This window comes from Corapipo altera, unplaced genomic scaffold (genome assembly GCF_003945725.1).
Source record: "Corapipo altera isolate COAL_440 unplaced genomic scaffold, ASM394572v1 360, whole genome shotgun sequence".
NCBI lineage: Eukaryota > Metazoa > Chordata > Aves > Passeriformes > Pipridae > Corapipo > Corapipo altera.
In genome coordinates this window covers 717,243-737,690 of record NW_020885015.1, presented here as the reverse complement: position 1 = coordinate 737,690, position 20,448 = coordinate 717,243, and the positions used below count along the sequence as shown (strand labels likewise).

At 37.1% G+C, this 20,448-nt stretch overlaps 1 protein-coding gene across 2 annotated transcripts in view; it reads left to right on the top strand.

The window, feature by feature from the left end:
• The window catches only part of VAV3 (vav guanine nucleotide exchange factor 3), a 157,486-nt gene that overhangs the window by 11,961 nt on the left and 125,077 nt on the right, over positions 1-20,448 (top strand). For both annotated transcript variants that reach the window (XM_027667627.1, XM_027667626.1), the window contains exon 2: positions 16,726-16,842. In XM_027667627.1, the coding sequence (XP_027523428.1) occupies positions 16,726-16,842 (117 nt within the window). The remainder of the gene's footprint in view (positions 1-16,725; positions 16,843-20,448) is intronic.

Sequence of the window (20,448 nt, the reverse complement as noted above, 5' to 3'; positions counted from 1 at the left end):
TATTTTTTCTCTCTTCTTGTCTATAATTCTCACCCATTTCGACTCATCTCTGTTCTGCAACTTGTGCTCTGTCCTCTCAAACTGGACTGTATTACTTTCACCTTCTACATTTACCTTCCCCCTCCCACTTGTATTTCCTTCTCTTGCCAGTGCATCTGTTTCCTCTTTCACTTCTTTCCTGATCCTCTTTCTTCCTTCCAGCTGTTTGCCCTGCCCTGTTGACTTCATCCCTCTGCAGATTCTCTGAAATATGCTTCCTACATAGATAAGAGCTCATCTCCTCCGGAAGCTGTTTCCTGCATAAAGGAGAGTGTTGGGCAGGAAGGCTCCAGTGGAAGTTACATTTTGAGGACCAGAGAACATAGAGGTTTCAAGGGATCAGACAGCTCTTGACCAATCAATCACATGTTGGGCTGTTTTAAGCTGCTTTTCAGTGACTACGTTTTGTAAATGGTGATTGTTTTTGCTTTTACCCATTACTTTAAAAACTTCTGCCTCCTTCCCGTTGCAGTCAGAGGTTTGCAGGATATGTGAGGGTGTCCCCAGAATTGTTTTACTTCTTTGCTCCAGATGGACTGGGCAGAGAACTCTGGTGGGGAGTGATGAGGATAAAAGCTGGTGCTGGAAGTTTGCAGGGTGAATCAGACTGGAAACTTGTTCTTTTCAAAAGCAGCATCACTTCAATCCTGTCCTTGCCACCAGCCTCTGGAGGTTTGTGCCTCCATGGCAATGCTTAAGCAATATTATTCAGGGGCTGTGTCCTCAGGGAGCAGGTGGAGATGGAAATGGTAGTTATTTTTAACCACTTTTCAGATTGATTATCAGTGTTGCTTGCAAGGCAGAAATAGGCCAGTCCTACTAGCCAGCATGCTCATCCTGCAGCTCCCTCATGTTGGGCATCAAACTCCATGTTTTCTGTTTCTTCCTCCAGTTAGCTCCACTCACTCTTTTACTTCAGTGTTGGATCTTTCCTAACTTGAGAATAATTTTCCCCATGTACCCCTTCAGAATTAAAATAGCTACTGTGAAGGCTTTTTATTAGTTTTCTATCATGAAGGTTTTCATTGTGAAGTCTAGTCTGCTCTTTTATGCTTCCTTCACTTTATTCACTGTTTATAGTTGTGAGAGTGATTTTTAACTAGGTAAAGTCCTTTAAAATTTTTCTTCTACTCTTAGTCATATTCTTTTCCAACCATTATCATTTCTCTCTATTCACTTATCGACTGTTAATATCCCAAGGGGAAAGTAAGCTGGAGATCTTGAATGGCTACAGATTTATTGGAAGGACACAGGATGACTAAATAGTTTGTGGGTATCTTTTTCATTTGTTTTTTTGGTCAATGTTAAAAAAATATTTTGGTTATGTCTACTCCCTTGGTATTAATGATAACACACTGATGGTTGCTTTAGGGTGACTAAAACCTTCTTAGGAGTAGAAGTCTTCAACAATTAGAAGGAACAAATAAATGAATGGCAGATGTTTCCTTTTTTTTCCCCCCTCCCCTCAACTGCCTTTGAAATAGTCATTTTTATTTTTTTTAAACTTGAAGTTTTCAAAACAGGAGTCATTGATAAAAAGAAGTGATTTCCATACTGTTGTGTTAGGAGGTTCTTGAATTTCCTATGCATGTTCTTCAGTGTCCTCTATTCTGTTCAAGAAATTACCACATTTAGCAGACAGTAACTTGTCTTATTTTGACAGACATGGAGATGGGACAGTTTAATTTTTGCTACCTCTCTACTGCTGTCAAAAAAATTAATCAGGAATACCCTTGAGTGGCAAGGCATAGTGGTATTAAAAAGGCAATGTCATTTGAGCCAGAGGATCTAAGACTTATTTTCTACTCCAGCTCTCTGATGACATTGCAGGATTGACCTCAAATATATTATTTTCAGTCTACTTTTTAGTAGCGGTCGTTCTAATGGACTTCCTTTTAAAATATGCTTTGAACGTATCTCAGAGTTTTTAAAAGTTTAAAATCTATTGAGGTTGAAACTGTTTCCTGCTGGTTAGATCTACTGATTTACAAAAACAAAGTAAAAACTATTGTTATGTTTATCACTTATTCCTTATGTAGGCTGATAAGTATTACCCCTAATATCCAATTGATGTTTTTGCTTGTTCTTTACTTAAAATATAAATTCTGCGTAGAGAAGTTGCATCTCTTAGCTCTGGTGTTACTGTCATAGGTGGATAGAATGTGGACAGTTTATTGGCCCCCTGCCATCCTTACGGAGTCGTTTTCTCTGTGAATTTCAGAGATCAGACTTCTACGAACTATAGTTTATGTTGCTTATTGGTGGCAGTGTGTGCACTTAACAGGCTTTAGCAGATGTCTGGATAACTTGTGTCTCAAGTCAGAACTGCTGCCTCTTTCTGCCCTGAGGAGACTTTTGAAACCGGTGGGAAAACTTGAGCAGAGTGGCTGTGGGAGAGTTTGCCGAGAATTTGTATGGGGATGCTCCACTCCTGATGGGGTGGCCTCTTGCTGGTAGCGGATCTGCACACAGGTTTTGGTGGACCTGTGAGTCACGTTCCGAGGCTCAGTCACTTTGGTCAGCCGTGGGTGGCACAGCTGTTTGCAGCCGCGGAACAATGAGTCACAAACTCGTGAGTTTCCAGTCCTTGGTAAAGAAAATACCCTCGTAGCTGCTCTTGTGTTTTCATTTAGAAATAAGAGAGCAGTGCAAGACATAAATAATTAGGCTGACTGGGTCAAGTACTTATTGTATAATGACTTCTTTCTTTTTAGGAACACATATTGAGAAGTAGCATATTATTGTCACAAATAGAAAAATGCTAGTTCCTGAAAAAAGCAAACAGGATCTGAATACAAGTATTTCCTGAATAATAGAACCAGAAAAGTAGTTGCAAGGGTCTATTCTAATTGTTTTGCCCAATTACTCTCCTGTCCTTGTTTGGCATAACCTCACTTATTCTCATCCATTAAAAGACCATTGCTCAATTTTTCTGTCTAGTTTTCACATTCTATTATCATCTTTCAACAAATCAAACAAGTCTGTCTTTTGCTACAGGCACTCCCTGCTGCTATTCTGCTTATCTGACTGAAAGCCAAGAATCAACCTTGCAGTATTGTTGTGTCCATTTGTCTGAAAATCCCTATTGTTACTTCTGTGCTGAGAACCATCTCCACAGAAGGGCAGAGGAAGATATGTCATTGTTATAAATTCCCAATTACAAATTGCATATATATTGATTTTGTTATTCTTTCTAATCTCCACCTGCTTTGTTGTCTCAATAAGCTATTATGTCTTTTAGAAGATAGTAACTAATCCAGGATCATATTGTGTTTCATTTAGATTTTGTTTTATTTGGCTGAATAGTCTGTGGAACAAAACAATACTGAACAAAAGCAGATATAAAACTAGGCTTCCTTAGACAGAATTTGGGCTTCTTAGATATTCTTATAGCTTAGCTCCCATGTTTTCATTCAATATGTTATTTAAAAAACACCTAAGGACTCATTTGTGTTAAAGTGATGTTCTGTTAGGCAATTAGTAAGCTGATGCCTGTTCAGAGGTCTGGAAATATGTTATAACAACTGCTTGTATTGCTTTTGAATGTATTCTTTTGTGTAATAGGTTTAAAAAAATATTTGCGTACAGCTCGCAGGCAGATGCTTTCACTGTCCCTATGTTAGGTTGCTGTGTTTTCCTTTATGTATGCTTCAGTGCTAAAACTAGTAATGGGTTACTGCTCATGTAGAAATTTTTAGCCATGACAAGAGTGACTGTTGATTTTTATGTAGATTCGTGCAAATAGCCAGTGTCTTACTATGATTTTGGAGTGCCATTTTAAACTTAATGTTGTTGATGATCCTACATTTAAGACAATAGGGATGTATTTGTAAAACTAAGTTAAATTCGGTGTCATGCTATCATACAGTACTGCTGCGAAATAGCTAAGTATTTGATTTGTTCTGCATGTATGACCACCTTAGATTTTAATAGGATTAATTTTATGAATAAAACAGGTAGGATCCAGCTCTGTTCACTAAGTTCAGAAGACTAGCAGAGCACTGCGTGAGGACTTCCTAAGATAGCAGTTCTCAGGTCCTCTTGGTAGAATATTTCTGGCACTGATGTGTATATTATTTGTGAATTTAAAAGACATGAAAATATAAGCATGAAACTAACAGTAATAAATTACACAGCCCTTCTTTCAGGGTTGAGGAATACCTTTTACAGGTGTGTTTAAGAGTGGTTCAAGAAATTTGCTTTTCATGAGGTCACCAATATATATATAGTGTTTTTGTAAAGTCATTCAGCTATAAGTCAGTAGCATAAAGACTGAGATGAGTTCTTTACTTTGAATTGATCCTTAACACAGTTCATCACCTAGGGACACTTGGAATAACGTGCCCAAACTCAAAGCACATTGTACTCTCATCATTGGAATTATTATTTTGGTAGAATGTTCTGTAGTTCTTTTCCCAAGGTGGTCGTGTAGCAAGAGAGTGAAAATACCTGGTGGCAAGATAATTGTACTTGACAAGGTATAGGAGGCAGAGTTCCCCGGGTGGTTATTGAAGGGGGGGCTCTTGTGTGTGACATCTCATTCTGCCCCCTACTCTGAACAGCTGCTACTGGGCTTCATCAGCACCCTCGATTTCTGTAGTCTATATTGCAGGAACTGCCAATATACAGTAAAAAGAAAGCGTCTGCTGGTTGCCTTTTACACTGCTGAAGGATTTAATTATTATGGGAACTGAGACAGTGCACTGGAGGCTGTGTAGAGGTGTTAAACTTGCTCTGCATCTTGGGCTTCATGCTGCTCTCTTGTTGAAAAGGCAGCTTTTGTGTGTGCTTTTGTAGGGTCTCCCACGTTAAAAGACCAGGTCTTTTAACAATTATGTTGAGTTCTTTACTAAACCTGCCTTCATGCTGATTATAATGAGCTGTTTGAAACAGCCATCTATGTTATGGTAACTGAAGAATAATTTTCTTAATTGAATTGTAGAAAAATATGATATTAGTATCTTAAGACTCAGCACGTGATATGGTTCAGTAATGCAGACTTCTCACTGGTGCCCACATACTCAATTTAAAACCCTGATTGTACTGCATCAAATTACTCAGCAGACTAAGAGTCCAGATAATGCTAAATTATACTCTGCTGCTCAGCTTTCAAAGTATTTGGTTTATTCAGAATTTGATTGTTTTAGGCTGTCTAATAAATACTGACAGTTGCTCTAGGATTCTAATTTTTTTTTCTTTTCGTAAATATCCTTCATTCTTATGAGACCGTGCTCATGATTGTTTTACTTTGTGAGATGGCAAATGGATATCCTTTGAAATAGTTTTGGACTGTTCCTTGGTGTACTTCATCAGTTACTGTTAGGCAGGGTATCAGTATGATTTAGCTGTGGCATGAAATGGGCCACATATAGAGGAGACAGCTGAATTTCCATGAACATTCACTCACTTGCCTCTGCTGAGATGATCACAGCTGTTAATTCATACTAGTGCAAGTAGATATTTATGCAATTTTGACACATCTCCCACACAAATTTGGGCTGCCTTCAATGATGCGTTTCATTTTGGCAGACAGCTTGGGGTGAGTGAATGCAGCCTTTTAGACAGCAAGTGCCTATGATGGTGTACAAGTGAAATGCTTTGTGTCAGGTTAACCTTTCACTGTTTACCAGCCTTCTTAAGGGAGGAAACCTCCTGCAGCTTCACAAAGAGTCATCTGATTTTAAGTTGGTGTTGTAAATGAAGGTTGCTGATGGTAGATTTGTTTTCAAACTTATCAATTCTTGCATTATACTAATACTTCACTTTGAATTCCTTAATTAGGAAGGTTATATATCACTGAAGAAATGAGGGGCAGTTTGCCTAACACTGGCTGAATTTTGGAGTGACATGGTAGAAAACAGTTGTGTGTAAAAAGATGTTAGTCTCTGCAGGTTTAGAGTTGTATTTTAACTGTCTTAGAATTTTTGGAAGTTGAGAACTCTTCTTGTATCCTGTTTATCATAGGAATTGCAGTTGTGGATCAAACCACTGTTTCAATTACTTCAGTATCTCATCATCATCATCTGGACCAGACTCCTCAGAACAGAAACCCTGTAGATAACTGTGGAGGATGTAGCACCCCAGGATATCTTTACTTCCAATCCTGCAAATTTACTGATGAGTTTGTTTTCGATTCATGGCTATTCCCACTGATTTGTGATTTGGGTTTCTGCACTTATCTGTTCTACTTACTTGACTTGCAATCCTTGAACTATTCCCTGAATGTATTGGAAACCCCTGTCCTTGCCACGGGGAGCATGGTCTAATAAACTGCAAACCTTAAATGACACACCAGCAAAAATAGAACAGTGGATTTTTCAAATAGGTAACTAGAGGACAGTTGTATTCACATTGGCAATTTGTAGAGAGCTGTAGTTAGATCCTTCAAGTCTTGCTAGGAATTTATTCCCTGATGATAAGAGTTTGGAAAAGAATACACATATACAATTCCAGAAAATATATGAAGTGTTTAATGAGTCATGTATGTTGACACTAGTGAATGTTAATAAGAATACAGTTCCTTTCTATTGGAAATTGTAGACCTAGGGCATGATCTGTGATCTGCTGGTAAGAAATGGAAGAGCACAGGAGTTATTTGGGTTCAGCTTTAATAGATAGTGACTAACCCTGTGAAGGTCATCCACCTCCCTACTTGTGTTGAATTTCCATGCAAGAGTCAGTGTTGACAGCTTTTGAGACTTTTTAAGTGCTTAGAAAAGAACAAGTTAGTACATGCGAACTTAAAAAATTATTTTAAAGCCACACTGCAGGTATTTGTAAAAGGAATTATATAGCTGAAGTCTGGGTCTGGCTTGCAGAGCCTGTGTCCAGGGTACTAGAGCCACAATTTGTTCACAGAGGAGATCTAGTTCAAATGGCGAATTCGATGCTGCTTACTTTTAGGTGTGGGATAGAAATAGGGAAATGGATTGTGTTTCTGTAGTGGAGCTGGAGTCAAGTGTGGATCCTTCAGGTGAATTGCGTGCCTTTTAGTCTGTGTGACAGCCTCTTGTCACACCTTCATAGGGCTCCTTACACCCCAAAATTAATTTTCTTTGCACAGGTATAGGGAAAATAAGAGGTCTTGTCATGTAATTAGAGACTTACTAAAAACCAAGCATGGACATGAATAAAAGATACTAAGATACAATGGAAGCAGTTTTTCAGTGTGCCAAGCTACTGATATGGAACAGATGCTTTGGATGTTCTCTTTAGCACAGATGTGAAGATTTGTTTCATACTGTAGCTGTAAGGTTTTTCGTGCTTTCAGTGTGGATATAATTTTTTTTCTCTGATTATAAAAACATTGAGTGCTAATTTGTTTGAGGCTTTCTATCCCTTTTTCTTTCAAATGTATCAGCAAGGCTGTAGGCCTTAGGGTCCCCCCCTGCCCTGAATAAGTTTAAATACTTAAGGTAGGTATGACTTTTGAGGTTTCTGAGGTTCCAATTAAGTTGAAATGTTAGTGATTAGGAAGCCTAAGTTGGGACCAATGTCAATACATCCAAGTAGAAAATCAGTGTCCTTTAGAGTTCTGCTTCCTACAGAAGCACCTTTCCATGTCAAAATTGTAAATATGCCTTACAGCACAGGGACCACTGTCTTTAAATGACAGTTTTATAAATAGTTTTGTCTGGAGCATTTTAACACCAAAATTTTAACACATTTATTTTCCCATGTTTGGCTTTTATTTCATGTTTCCCATAATTTAATCGATAGTGACTCAAGTCTCCTTTTATATTAGCATTCTTTCCTCCTTGATCTTTCTCTCTGTTGTCTATTTTGATTTTCTTTTTAAACTTTTGTTTCAGTGTGTGTCTGTCCCTTTCCTGTTCCTTTTCCTGTGGTCATCTTTTCATTTCCTTGTTGCTGTCTTCCTCCTATTCATGTTCTCCTCAGGACTATATTCCATGTTCCCTTTGTCTTCCTTCTTTTTGCATTTGTTTGTAAGACACAGAGATCTTCAGTGAAAGACATTTTAGGGTTGTAACTTCAGGATATAAGACAGGTAAGACTAATTATTTGAAAAGATAACTAAATACAGGAACCCTCTAGGTAATCTCTGTGTGCTTTGTCTGTTTAATACTGTGTTACAATTGCTGTTCTTTTTGACGAATACTGCAGAATAGATTTAGGTAAATCTTGCTAGTGGAGAACAAAGGGCTACTCTAAAAATTGCCCTTTGCAAACAGATGCTGTCCTGAACTCCCCCACCCATGCCTCTTGCCAATTACACTTACATAATTCCAGTAGTTGAGGTTTTATGGCCCAAATATTCCCATCTGTTTAGTGACTGTGTGCTTTCCTGAATCTCTCTTAGTTTTCATCTTGCAATAGTAAAGGAGAAAGGGTTTCTTGTGTTTTCAGGCAGCCCAGTGATTCCTCTTCTGATGCAGGTGATAGGCCATAGAAGGTGTTTGGTCAATATGTTTCTGTGACCACTGAGAAGAAGTTGCCACTTTCATGGCTTGTTGGAGTATTTAAGGGACACGGAGAATTTAAATACTTCTTCACCCTTGCTTTCTCAGCCACTGTTACAGTGCCATCATAGCCAAGGAGAGAGCTGGGAATGCAAAACAAGTCCTAAACTTCTTTTTTCCTGCCCTCTATTCACTCTATATCAGTACTAATAAAAGCTGAGCATCCCTTATGCTTCCTCAGCTTTTTTCAAGTTTCAATTTCTATTTTCTTTCTTTGAAGCACAGAGAAGAACAAATGTACATAAACAAAACTTCATACTCAAGCCAAAATGTAATAGACACAATTGAATAGTAGTCAGGAATTTTAAGAAGAGCTTTGCTATGAATATTTAATTACTACATTAACTGAGCAAATAAAGAACATACTATTAATATTCATACAGTGTTAGCAGTGGTTCAAAGGAATTTAATATGTTTTATAGTTCATACAGCATTTCATGTATTGTGTAGGCCCTCAAAGAATGCACACATCTAGAAAGGTAATAACACTTCAGATCTCCTTAGCTATTCCTTAGACCTATGAATTAAGAAGTGTCTTGTTGTTCTGTATGTAGCACATTTCTTAGTAAAATTCTTCACAGTATTGTAATGGTATCAGCCTTGAATGCTTTGTTACCCAAAAGTGGTTCTTAAGCAACTATACAAAGAGCTAAAGTATGGGCTGTAAACTGGTGAGATACTGATAATGAGCCTGCCTCTTCCAGGACTCAGTGTCCTGTCTCCTCCATATTTATTAGTGTACCTGCTTTGTAACTTTTTGTAGAGCTAAATGTAGGAGGTATTTAACATTTGACTTCTTTGCTTCTGCTTAGAGCTTTAAAAATATTGATCATCTGAATGATCGAGATGGTGTTTGCAGAACAAGAGACCAAATGCAGAACCTAAAACTGAATTCCTTTGCTGTGGGTGATGTGTTTTTCCTGTGTGCATTGGTTTCTTTTTTAAATGTAATTTGCAAATTAATAGGTTTTATCTAAGAGTGAAAAAAAAGAATAATGCTGACTTGGGGTGTTGTGGCACTTAAATTAAAAAAAAAAATCTATGGAGACAGCCTGGTAGCTTTCATTTGCTTACTGAAAATAGGAACACTCATCCTCTCATGTTGACTTGGTCTTTAAGTTCCTTGTGGCCCTTTTACCTACACTCAGTAAGACTCTGGATTTAAAGAAAAGACTCTAAGAAAAGCTGCATGCATATGAAAAAGAAAAATGTTACAAATGCCATTCCTGACTCTGATATTGCTCTTTTCCCTCTTATGAAAAGACATTAATAGATGTTGAATTAAGACTTCATCAGTGGGTCCATACTTCATTCACTTAGAAATCCTTACAGCTATTTTTTACTGCATATAGTGATAATTACTCCTTTTGGCAGAGCAGAACTAATCTAATGTACTTTGGCTGCTGAAATCTGTGAAGAAGCCAGGAATGATTTCTGTGTTAACCCTGAATGTGCAATTCTGTCAGTACCACAGTGGGCCTTTGTCTGATTACCTAGTAATCTGGTGTTAATGAACACACAGCTCAAAAAAAAAAGTGTCCTCTAGTAGAGGTATAAGGTGCTCCTATTTTGGTAACCCTGCTTTTGGGATTGTTCTCTCAAGGATGGTGTGTGCTGGGGAACCATCCAGAAAGAAAGAAACCCTTGATATATGAGCAGCTGTATCTCTAAGTACCTAATTTTTCCCTGTTATTGGATGTGATTGAAGGAATTTTGAGGAAACTAAACATTTCCTGTAGGAGATGATGAAACCCTTGGGTCTATATCTCTAGTTACTGTTGCTTTCTCCTTTATGTAGGTTCAAGGTACAATTTTGGTCTTGCTGCTGTATAGTTTTGCTGTGGTCACAGTATCTTCAGTTGCTGACTAGAGGTGATGGCGCTGCTTGGTCACAGTAGTGAGTTCTAGGATCTTTCTCAAATTTGGACTTAGCAGGATTCAAACAGCATTTTTGTCGAATTTATATTGCTCCTATCAGCACAGTTATTGCAACAAATACTAAAACAAGTGAGAAAAGAAAATCTGCAACCCTCAGGGCATTAATCAATTTCTTTGAAAGAAACTTTTAAGAGATAAGTTCTTCTGTTTCGGTGCTTTCTTTCACTGAAACAACTTGCACATATGAATCTTGGTGACAGAATGTAGAAAACCAATTCTTCCAGTTAAATCCATTATAGCAATTTTCACATTTCTCCTCATGCTTAACAAGTATAAGTGCATTATTTTCCTTTTTGCATACATTCTGAGGAACAGGGTGGAAGTCAAACTGAGAGATTCCCAGCTAATCTGTTCTCATCAGCATCCCAGAAACAGACAGGAAAGGTCAGGAGCTCATGTTTTGCGGTAAGCACTGAGGGTGTAGAAAAGAGCATTTAAGTGTTATGGCAGTGATCTGTTCTATTCTTCTACCTTTTATCCTTGTATAATTCTGCTTTTCTGAGACCATAAATTACCAATAGAAAACCCTCCCATATTCACAAACCTGTATGTGGCTCCTTGTGAGCAAAATCAGAATTTTACAAATTAAAAAAAGAAAGTGATTGTACCTTCTGAGAAGTGCGAATTGAAGCCAAATTTGCTCATCTCATTATTTCCTATTTATATACTGGTTTCGAATGTCTGGCCTTTCCTCAGCTATTTTTGCCATAAAACGCTGCTGTTATGTAAAATGCTATCAATTTTGGTTTTGCCTCTAAGGCTCTTTAAAGAATAGGCACAGGCAAATAGCTGCAGCAGTGTAGTTTACAAAGTGGTGCCATTTAGAGGAGGAAAAGGAGGGGAAGATTTCTTGACTTTCTGTCATTGACATGCCTTGTCTCTTCCACAGGAGCTAAAGTGGATTTAGTGGACAATGGGCTAAGTAGAGTCCTTTTTCCTGTGTTTTTACTCTTTCATCACATTGTGATGGTGACTAGGAGCAACTGGCCTCAGTTCTCTGGCAGTTAATGGGAGGCTCCTGAAGTCTGTGTGGGGTTGGGAACACAACATGCCAAAAAACAGTGCAGTGATGAAGGCATGGGTATTCAGTGTCAGCAAAAGTGAATCCCACTGGGAAAAAAACACCTTCCCTGACATTGAGTGATGGTGATCCATTTTGGTTTTAATACCCCTTATACCCTAGCACCTATTTAGACTGTCTTAGATCACTCAGGCTTTAGTATGTTCTCTAGTTTGTCCTAAATGCTGTATGAATGTCTGATCCAGATACAAATATAAGAGAACTGCCAGCTTCCCAAACTTGTGACTAAATAACCACGCTTGTGACTCAATTGCCACAATAAAAAGGAGGTGAAAGTTGAAATGAATGCAAATAGCTTTTTTTTTTACCACTCTTGGTAATTAAAAAAAAAGTGAGTTAGAACTCTGTCTTTCCTGAACACTTGTAATTTCTTGGCCTTTCAGTTTTCACTCGCCTGACTGATGTTACTATGTTGGAATTTCATATAAATGTCTTGTGGCACAATTTAATCATCAGAGCTCTTTGTGCTGGTCTCTGAACGCCTGTAGAAGTGCTTTTAGTACAAAGGATACATCTAGATAGTGAATATTATGGTCTGTACCAAACAGACCTGTATTCCATTGTAGTACTTCAGTGCTAAAATACATTTTCTGAGAAATACCACTTAGATTATATGAATAGAGGCTATATGACTTTGATATTTTCTTTTTTTTTATTTTTACATTTTATCTTTCACTTCATTAGAGGTCTGGTTAGGGAAATCTGTCTTCCCTGTGGGCAGTCAGAGCCCTACCTGTGCTTTTAGTGTCTAATTACTCATTTCTATTCTGTACCCTTTGTAAAATATTTCTATGCATTTCTGTCAGCACACATAACCATGTCCTGTGTGGAAAAAACCTCAAATAAATCTTTCTTTTGTGTGAAGTGGCAAATATTAGGGTAGAAAACAGCATGCTTTTTCTGTGGAACTTGGTATAATTTGATTTGCTTGCTCTCTTGTGCTTAAAGTTCAGACAAATAGAGCCCCAATTATATAAACCATACCTTCTTTTTTTAGGTGGTAGACATTTTTTTTTCCAAACTTGCTTTTCATTTCAATAAGTGTTCAGTTAGTGCCTCTTAAAAAAATTAAATTCAGTGCAGAATGGACCAGAGGCCAATAAAACTCTAATCTATTCCATTAAAGCACAGTGGTTTATCACAGGACTTATGCCATTTCAGCAGCCCTGACAATGACAACGTTATGGGTTTGTAGTAGTATGCCTTATGCTGTGAAACATTAGGATGATTTAGAAATATCTTGATAATTTATAGATGTTAATAGTGAAAATTGTTCTCAGGATCCTGAACCCCAATCACAGGATGGGTATGGGTTGTGATTTCTGTCCCTCTGTGTGGTGGATGTGCTCTCCTCTCACGGTTGTGCCTGCAGATGAGTGAGGGAGAAGTTGTGTTTTCCAATGGTGTTAACATTTTTGGACTGATGGCTTATACTGCCCTACGCAATATTTTTACTGATCTGTGTATTAAGACTTCTGGACTGCTGTCTCCTGATATAGCCCTGCAATTAAAAAAAGGGAGGCAGAATGAAAAAAGGCATCATGAACTTTTCCAAGGGAATGTTTTTCAGTTATGTTACTTTTTTTTTTTTTTTAACAAAGAGAGACCAGTTCTTGTAATGAAAGACAATGTTTCCTGTGGAGAAAACTTTGAGAGATCAGATCAAGTGAGAGATACTTAGCACTCCTTGCATCTCTGACAACTGGGTACCCAACTGCTCTAATGATCTCTTGCGGTGTGCTGAGGGATAATGTTTTCCTTTGAAAAGAAACACAATAATGCAGTAGGTTTCCAAATATCCCGAGGACTGTACTTACTAATGAGAGACTGAAGACTGATGGTGCCTTTTTCTTATTGCCAGGGAGGAGAGTTGTCTTTTATAGAACTTCCTAGATTTTAGCAGTATGCTCTTTTTTAATTTGGAGGTTTCTCTTACTAATTTGTACTACTTCATACAGTAACCACAGTGATAAAAATCTGTTTTCAATGAGGAAAATTGTTTCTTTAGATGATTGCATTATGAAGTTTTGAAAATATTTCTGAAAGTTTTCTGGATAATATAATCAAATAACTTTTCCAAAACATGAGTAGCTTATAATGAAGGGTTTTTTTAAAGAGTTTTTTTTTTCTCATACATTTTATTGAAAAATGAATTAATTTAAATATTAGCATGTTTTTGGTTTTAGTAGTCTCACAGTTTTATCCTTGTAGCTGCTCTGGTTAGCTTGATAGTTAGTAATAAGACTTTCATTTTCATTTTACAAGAGAAAACTGATGGATACTGAATCATTAGATGACCAACTAAAACTCACTAAGCAGTCTTTGAACTCTCATGGGTTAGACTGTTATGTCAAGATGCCTATTCTGCTAAAGGCACTGGTTGGCACACACTCATTGATGATATGGTCCCTTCTCAAGTGCAGGCAGATTTGACAAATGCTTACTCTTTGGTTTCTAGAGTCCACAAGACATGGAATATAACTGCTGTGTTGTCATTCATATGGTTATTGAATATTAGATTATAATTATATCAAACCTGTTTAATGTAATGGTACACATTAACGTAATGAATTAATATTTAAAAAAAAGTGGGGGACAACAAGGGACAACAGTCTTCTTTGGTCTCTCTGTTAGAATATTCAAAATAATTTAATTTGTTACAGTGTAGGTGCTTTAGCATTTCCTTTAAAACATGTGGCTTCTAATTTCTTGTAATATGGTTTCCAATTGACTCAAATATAATTCATAGTAATGATAATTTAAACAAAAGGCCAATTTCACAAAACTGCCTCTGAATTTGAAGAAATTTGAAGAAACCAATAAATGTTGTTGAAAAATGCTGCCATCTTTATCTTTCATTGTAGGAGTCATCTGTTAAGAATAATTGGAGACATTTTGCAGAAGGGAAAGGGCACTTTGTGCATAACTGCTGATCCATTAAACGGTTCTTTTAGCTCTATGGCGAAGCTAAGTCGAACTCACTAAAATGCTCTCTAGTGAATCTAGGTCAGATTTTAGACCCATGACAGCTCCTGTCTCTCCCTTAACTTCTTGCTCTCTTTAGAGGTAAACAACTTAATGCAGCTGTAAGCTTTCTTTGCAGTAGCAGATGTCAGCACTAACTAAACTCAAAACTTTGGCTTTAAAAAGGTAGCTGAGTTTTCCAAGTGAGGATCACATCTGTCAGTGGTTTTGAGAATTTTGATGTAAGAAAATAGGTGGGTGTTCCAAATTTTAATCAGTATTGTGCATTGGACAAACATAGTGGCCACTGATAGCTTTTAAGACAAATAATAAAAAGCCTGGGGAAAGCAAACAGGAAACAGTAATCACTTTGTATGTGCCACCTTGTTTTTAGAGCTGCAGAGTCCCCAACCAGTTCCTCTTCTGGTTCCTTCTGCCACTCTCATGGTGGAAGAAGCATATATGTTGTACATGTCTTGGCCTTCTAACCTTGCAATTTTGGCGTAAAAATTATAATATTTGCAAAACCAGATAAGCTTCCATATTGACTGAGCAAGCTAGACTAATTTTTCGAGTTTCACTAGGCATAAAAGCAGTCTGGCATAAATGCTGCATTCTCCTTCAGCAGCCCAGTATGTAGCCCAGCAGTGGCTGTCCCGTGTGAGCTGGGAGGCACAGCCTGAGGATGAGGAGGCTGTTTGGAGTGGGAGAAAGGATGGAGGCTACAGCTCCACCTGGTACATCTGGGACCCCTTACACTTGATGTGCCAGTTACCAGTCACAGGTGTCTTCCTGGGAGCTTTGATTTGCACAGGGACTGCTTTTGTGATGCTTTGCAGTGAGTTTGTTGGCTGTTGTCCTGATGTCCACAACCATCTACGAGAGCTGTCGGCTCTTGTAGCTTCTGTTGGTGAATCAGTGCTTTCATTTGTGTAACCTTGCTGTAAATCTGGTCTCTCACGTGCTCTGTTTTTAATATGTCTGTCTAGATAGTTCTGTGTAAGACATGAAGTAGGCCTCCCTGTTGATGCTTTGTTGTCTCACGCTAAAGGTAAGGCAGTGACATATTTTGTCTGAGTCAGCAGTTTGGGTATTTATTACGTGGCACTCATGTGACACTCAGTATTAATATCAGAAATACTGCTTTAATCAAAACATTGAGTTGGAACAGATAGCAGTTCTATAATCCATTGTAATTTAAGTGATCCTCATGAATCCCCTATAACATGGGGAACTCTAGGAACTCAATTTTAATACTGAGTTGCTGTATCACTTCTTTTAAAATGCATATTCAAAGCACAGTGCTGGGTCATTTGAAATACCATTGCTTATAAATTTTGTATTTGCTTTTGAACTGTGGATCATAAAACTCTACAACAGCATCTTCATGGTACTGATGTCCTCGTAAGTTGCTAGTACCTTAGAGTGCTAATCATTACCAAGAATAGATATTGCCCTTTTTAGCTCTTCCTCTTAAGTTATGGCAATGCTGTTGACAGCTACTACCTTTTGTTCTGATAAGGTCTTTAAAATGAAATAGTCTACAGGAAAATGCAATAAAAGCCTTTTAAGGAGAGCACCGTGGCAGAATCTTTATTCTTTTCCAGACTCAGATGATCATTGATGCATGTGGATTCAGTACAGAAATCAAGGTGGTCTGAGTATCTTAAATCTCTACTAGATAAATTGTAAATGACTTCACAACTGCAGATTTCATCTGCTCCTGTGCTCCAGGTGGAGAATTGGTATCCATAATGTCTTTAGTGTGTTAAAACAGGGCACATGTGTTCATTAAACATTCAAACTAGACTTTTAACAGCTGAAAACACTTGGTTTATACATGAAGAATAACTTTCATATATTGATATAATTTTATTCAGGTAAATTGTTTTGTTCTATGCTGTCTGTGGGGAACTGAAAAGTATGTCTGTTTTTAGATTAATATGTATCTGGTAGCATATTGCCATGTTTCTTTGTTTATGTAAAATGAGAGAAAATAGTTTCTGTTCTCAAAGTGTCTACTCAGAATTTGGTTAACACTTCTGAGTCTGAAGGGGACTTCTATGACTGAATTAGAACCAGTGGAAGATCACAGCATAGTGTAAGTACTGACTTACAAGTAATTGTATCACTGAATTATATAATGTGTTTGTGACCAATGTGAGCACATAAGTTGCTAATAGACACACTTGACACTTAGTATTTTTATTTTCTTTCTCCTAGTTTCTTTGCTTGAAGAATATAAGGACTTTTCTTTCTGCATGTTGTGAAATATTTGGAATGAAGAAAAGTGAACTTTTTGAAGCATTTGATCTGTTTGACGTGAGAGATTTTGGAAAGGTAAGGATCCTTTGAATTATATCCTGAGTAACACCTGTGTGCTGCTTGAGTATAGAAGACTTGTATGGCAGCTGTGGTGTAGGAGCTGTGACTAATGAATGAGCAATCATTACTGAAAAAGCGGTGGGGAAGAATTAAGAAAGCAGAAAAATTAGATTTATATTGCAGGGGCTAATAAAGGGCAGAGAAAAATCCCTGGTAGGAAAGTTCTGAGGTTGTGAAAAGCAAAGATAAATTAATGGAAAAGAAATGGTTTGAAAGATACTGGGTTAAAGGTAAAGGAAATGCAAGAAGATGGCAAAGGCAAACTGTAGGCGAGTGCCATCTGGTGAAATCACTTTGGCATAAATAGTGAGGATTTGGAAACCCTGGGCCTGTACATTTTAAGACCACATGACACAGAATGTGCTTCTTCAGTCTCAGATGCTTGACATTCACACAGGTATTTGCCCCTGTAAACTTTTTCTTTGACAATTAGTTGTTGTGGGTTTTTTTTTTTTTTGGTGTTTTTGTTTTTGTTTTGTTTTGTTTTGTTTTTTTGCTAACCTACTGTAAAGCTCAGACACATCTGTGGTAGGTTAATGTGGCTGTTCTAATTTACATAGTATATTTACAGTATAATCTGTAAGTTTGTGATTAGTTATTCTATATGTAAAAGCTTTTTCCAGTCTGTTGCTCACAGCCTCCTACATATCTATTTGATCTGTCATTGCCAACATGTGTTTAGTTCAACTTCAGTTTCTTCTTTTGACTCATAGGGTATCATTACCCCAATTTCACAGGAAAAAGTCTAAAAATTACCTGAAGTAGCACTAAAAAGAGTTATTTATTCAAATTTAGTATATTTGAAGCATTATTGCTTTTTTTAAAGAGATCTTAAATTTACCACCTAATTTTTATGTACTGCTTTTTTTATAAGTAACTATAGAGGTAAAGATGATGTAAGAATGCAAGCGTGAATCAGGGCTGCAGTATGATTGTTTTAAATGGCTCAGTGATTACCATTAACTAAAATATTCAATTATTTTTCTGAATCTTTTGTCTGGTTTTAAGTCCTTTGAGCATAAAATTAAGTGACCTGGTAATTCCACTTTTTCTTTAGTTTTGCTGAACAGATTTTGTTCTCACAAATCATATTTAAGATAAAGCTTTTGGTAAAATGTGGTCCTTTTATAAAAATTTAGCTTATTAAAAATGAGATTTTATTTGATTGTGCAAGTACAGAAGAATAAAAATTAGGGTTTTTTTTTTTTTTTTTTGCTCTAGCAATGTCTTATTTAGGGTGTTTAAGTCAGGTATCTTAATGCTTGCTTCAAATCTTTGCCTAATGCCTAATGCACAGAATTTTTTAAATATTGTATGTTCTAATTGGCTGCTGAGAGTTTCACATTTTGTGCCACATGAAGATATCCTGCTTTTAATATAGTCTAGTTTTGAAGAAATAATAAAAAAATGTTATTGTTACATCAGTGAATACCCCGTAAACAAGTTCTGAATTAAGGCTGAATTTAACTCAAAAAAGTGTTTCTGGTACTCTTTAATTGTAATTTTAACAGAATCTATTTTGGAATATAAGTAGAATAATTGGGTTTAAAAAAATACTGTATTCTGTCCACTTACTTAGTATTTAGTGTCTCTTCACAAAGTCAATTTGGATGTAGAGACATGGTCTGTTTTTGTTTTTTACTGTTTGTTGCCATAATACAGCAGAAATAATTGTTCCTGGCACTGGTTTTCCAGTTTTAGTGATTTAATGTCTACAAGCAATGGTTTCTCTAGTCTAGGTCACCTTTCTTGGAAATCTGCCAGGTAAAAATGCAGTGACAAATTTGAGAGACGCTGCTGCGTGGGATTCTTTAGCGAGACAAACTGTGTGTGTGGGAGCAGCTGCCTGTGCAGAGGTGGAGATACTGAGTTGAACAAGCCTGTGCAATCCTGCAATAGGAGCCATGCTTTGGGTGCCTCGTGCCTGTGCTCTTCAGCCCTTTCCATTGGGTGCTTATGTGGAAAGTCGCCACGTACAACTTGAGGTCGGAATATACTGTATTCAGATGGGCTGAGCTGTGTGTTTTACCAGCCTGTGGAAATGAGCATGTGTAGGTAGCTTCTGAAAGCACTTGGTGAGCTTGAGGCTACTTGGGAAAGTGGAAGGGGAAATGACAGCCGTGTTTAAATTAATAAAATTGTGTTAATAAAATGTGTGCTAAGTTATTTGTGTACCTTTAAGTGTGCTGTTTATACAGTTAGTGGAGAATATCTGTAAGTGTCATGGGATTTCAATTGCACGTCTGATAATGTACTTATTACTTAGGAAATTCTGATTCTTAGTAACAGTGGTGAGAATAAGAAAGTGTATCTTTTTCAAGTTGTTCTTTGCTTTTCAACTTTCCCCTTCATTATGTTTTCCTGTGAATAACAACTCCAGGATAGTTGTACATCTCCAGCTTCCTCGAACAGAAGTTGTATATATGCAAAAGGCCAAAAAAACAGTGCTGCAGATTTTTCCTGCTACTGCAACCATGTCATTCTGACATTTCCAAAAGAATTACTTGAATTGCTCTCCCTAAAGGTGTACAAAATACAAATGATCTTAAAATGATTACAGGTGAAAACAAAAAGGGGAAAATATGATTTAGAACATTATTTAGAATCACTCTTTTCCAAACTGATGCCCAAATAAGTGATGGAGTGATTGTGTGCAATTTCTGCTGCCTCTGACACATTTAAGCATAGTGGAAGCTGTCTTGAGATGTCATAAGCTGGCAAGTACTTATTAGTGGTGAGAGTTAAATAAACTGTAGCTGGGATGACTCCGTAAACCCTATCTCTTACTTTTCAATGCTTCAATTGAATTTATGAAGCAATTGTTTTTCAATTTGTCATCTTAAGATGGAATGTTCTGTTTCATATGACAGATTTCAATGACTATTTAAGCATGCTAGTGGAGGGAACAAGAGAAATGTGTCAACTGTAAATGAATGTGCCTTCAAGGAAATAAGACTGAAGGGAAAAATGAGATACCTGGTGAAGGCAACTGTATTTTTTTGTAAATATTCTGATATTTTTCAACTGTTTAAAGAAAATGGCAGAAAAACCCAGAGTGTGGTGGAAGTAGCAGCTATATACTGTCAATATAGTCATAAAACTTAACAGCCTTGTGAAACACAGGTTACAAAATGTTTGTAATGGTGAAACTTGCATTTAATAGTTAGAGGTAAAGGAGCTGTTTCCAGATGCTTTGACATAACATATGAAAATTTGACGTGAACTTTGTACTCCACTTTGCAGAGACTCTTTGATCTCTCAATGATTAGAGAAAAAGCAGGGTGTACGTGGAGTGGATGGGAATCAGAGGAGAAGCTCTGTAAATAGCAACATGTAAATAGCTACAGAATAGGTTAAGAAATGAAAGCAGGTAACCTCATGAGTATGTTTAATGTGTACATTCTGTATGAATATTGATATCAGCTGTTACAGGATAAGGACTTTCTGTTTCAAGTACAATAGCACAGATTTTCCTTTCAGACTGTGCTTGAAAAAAGAGGGGCTTCATTACACAGAAACAGGAACGTTCTTAAATCGTGCTCTTTAAAACTATATATAAGT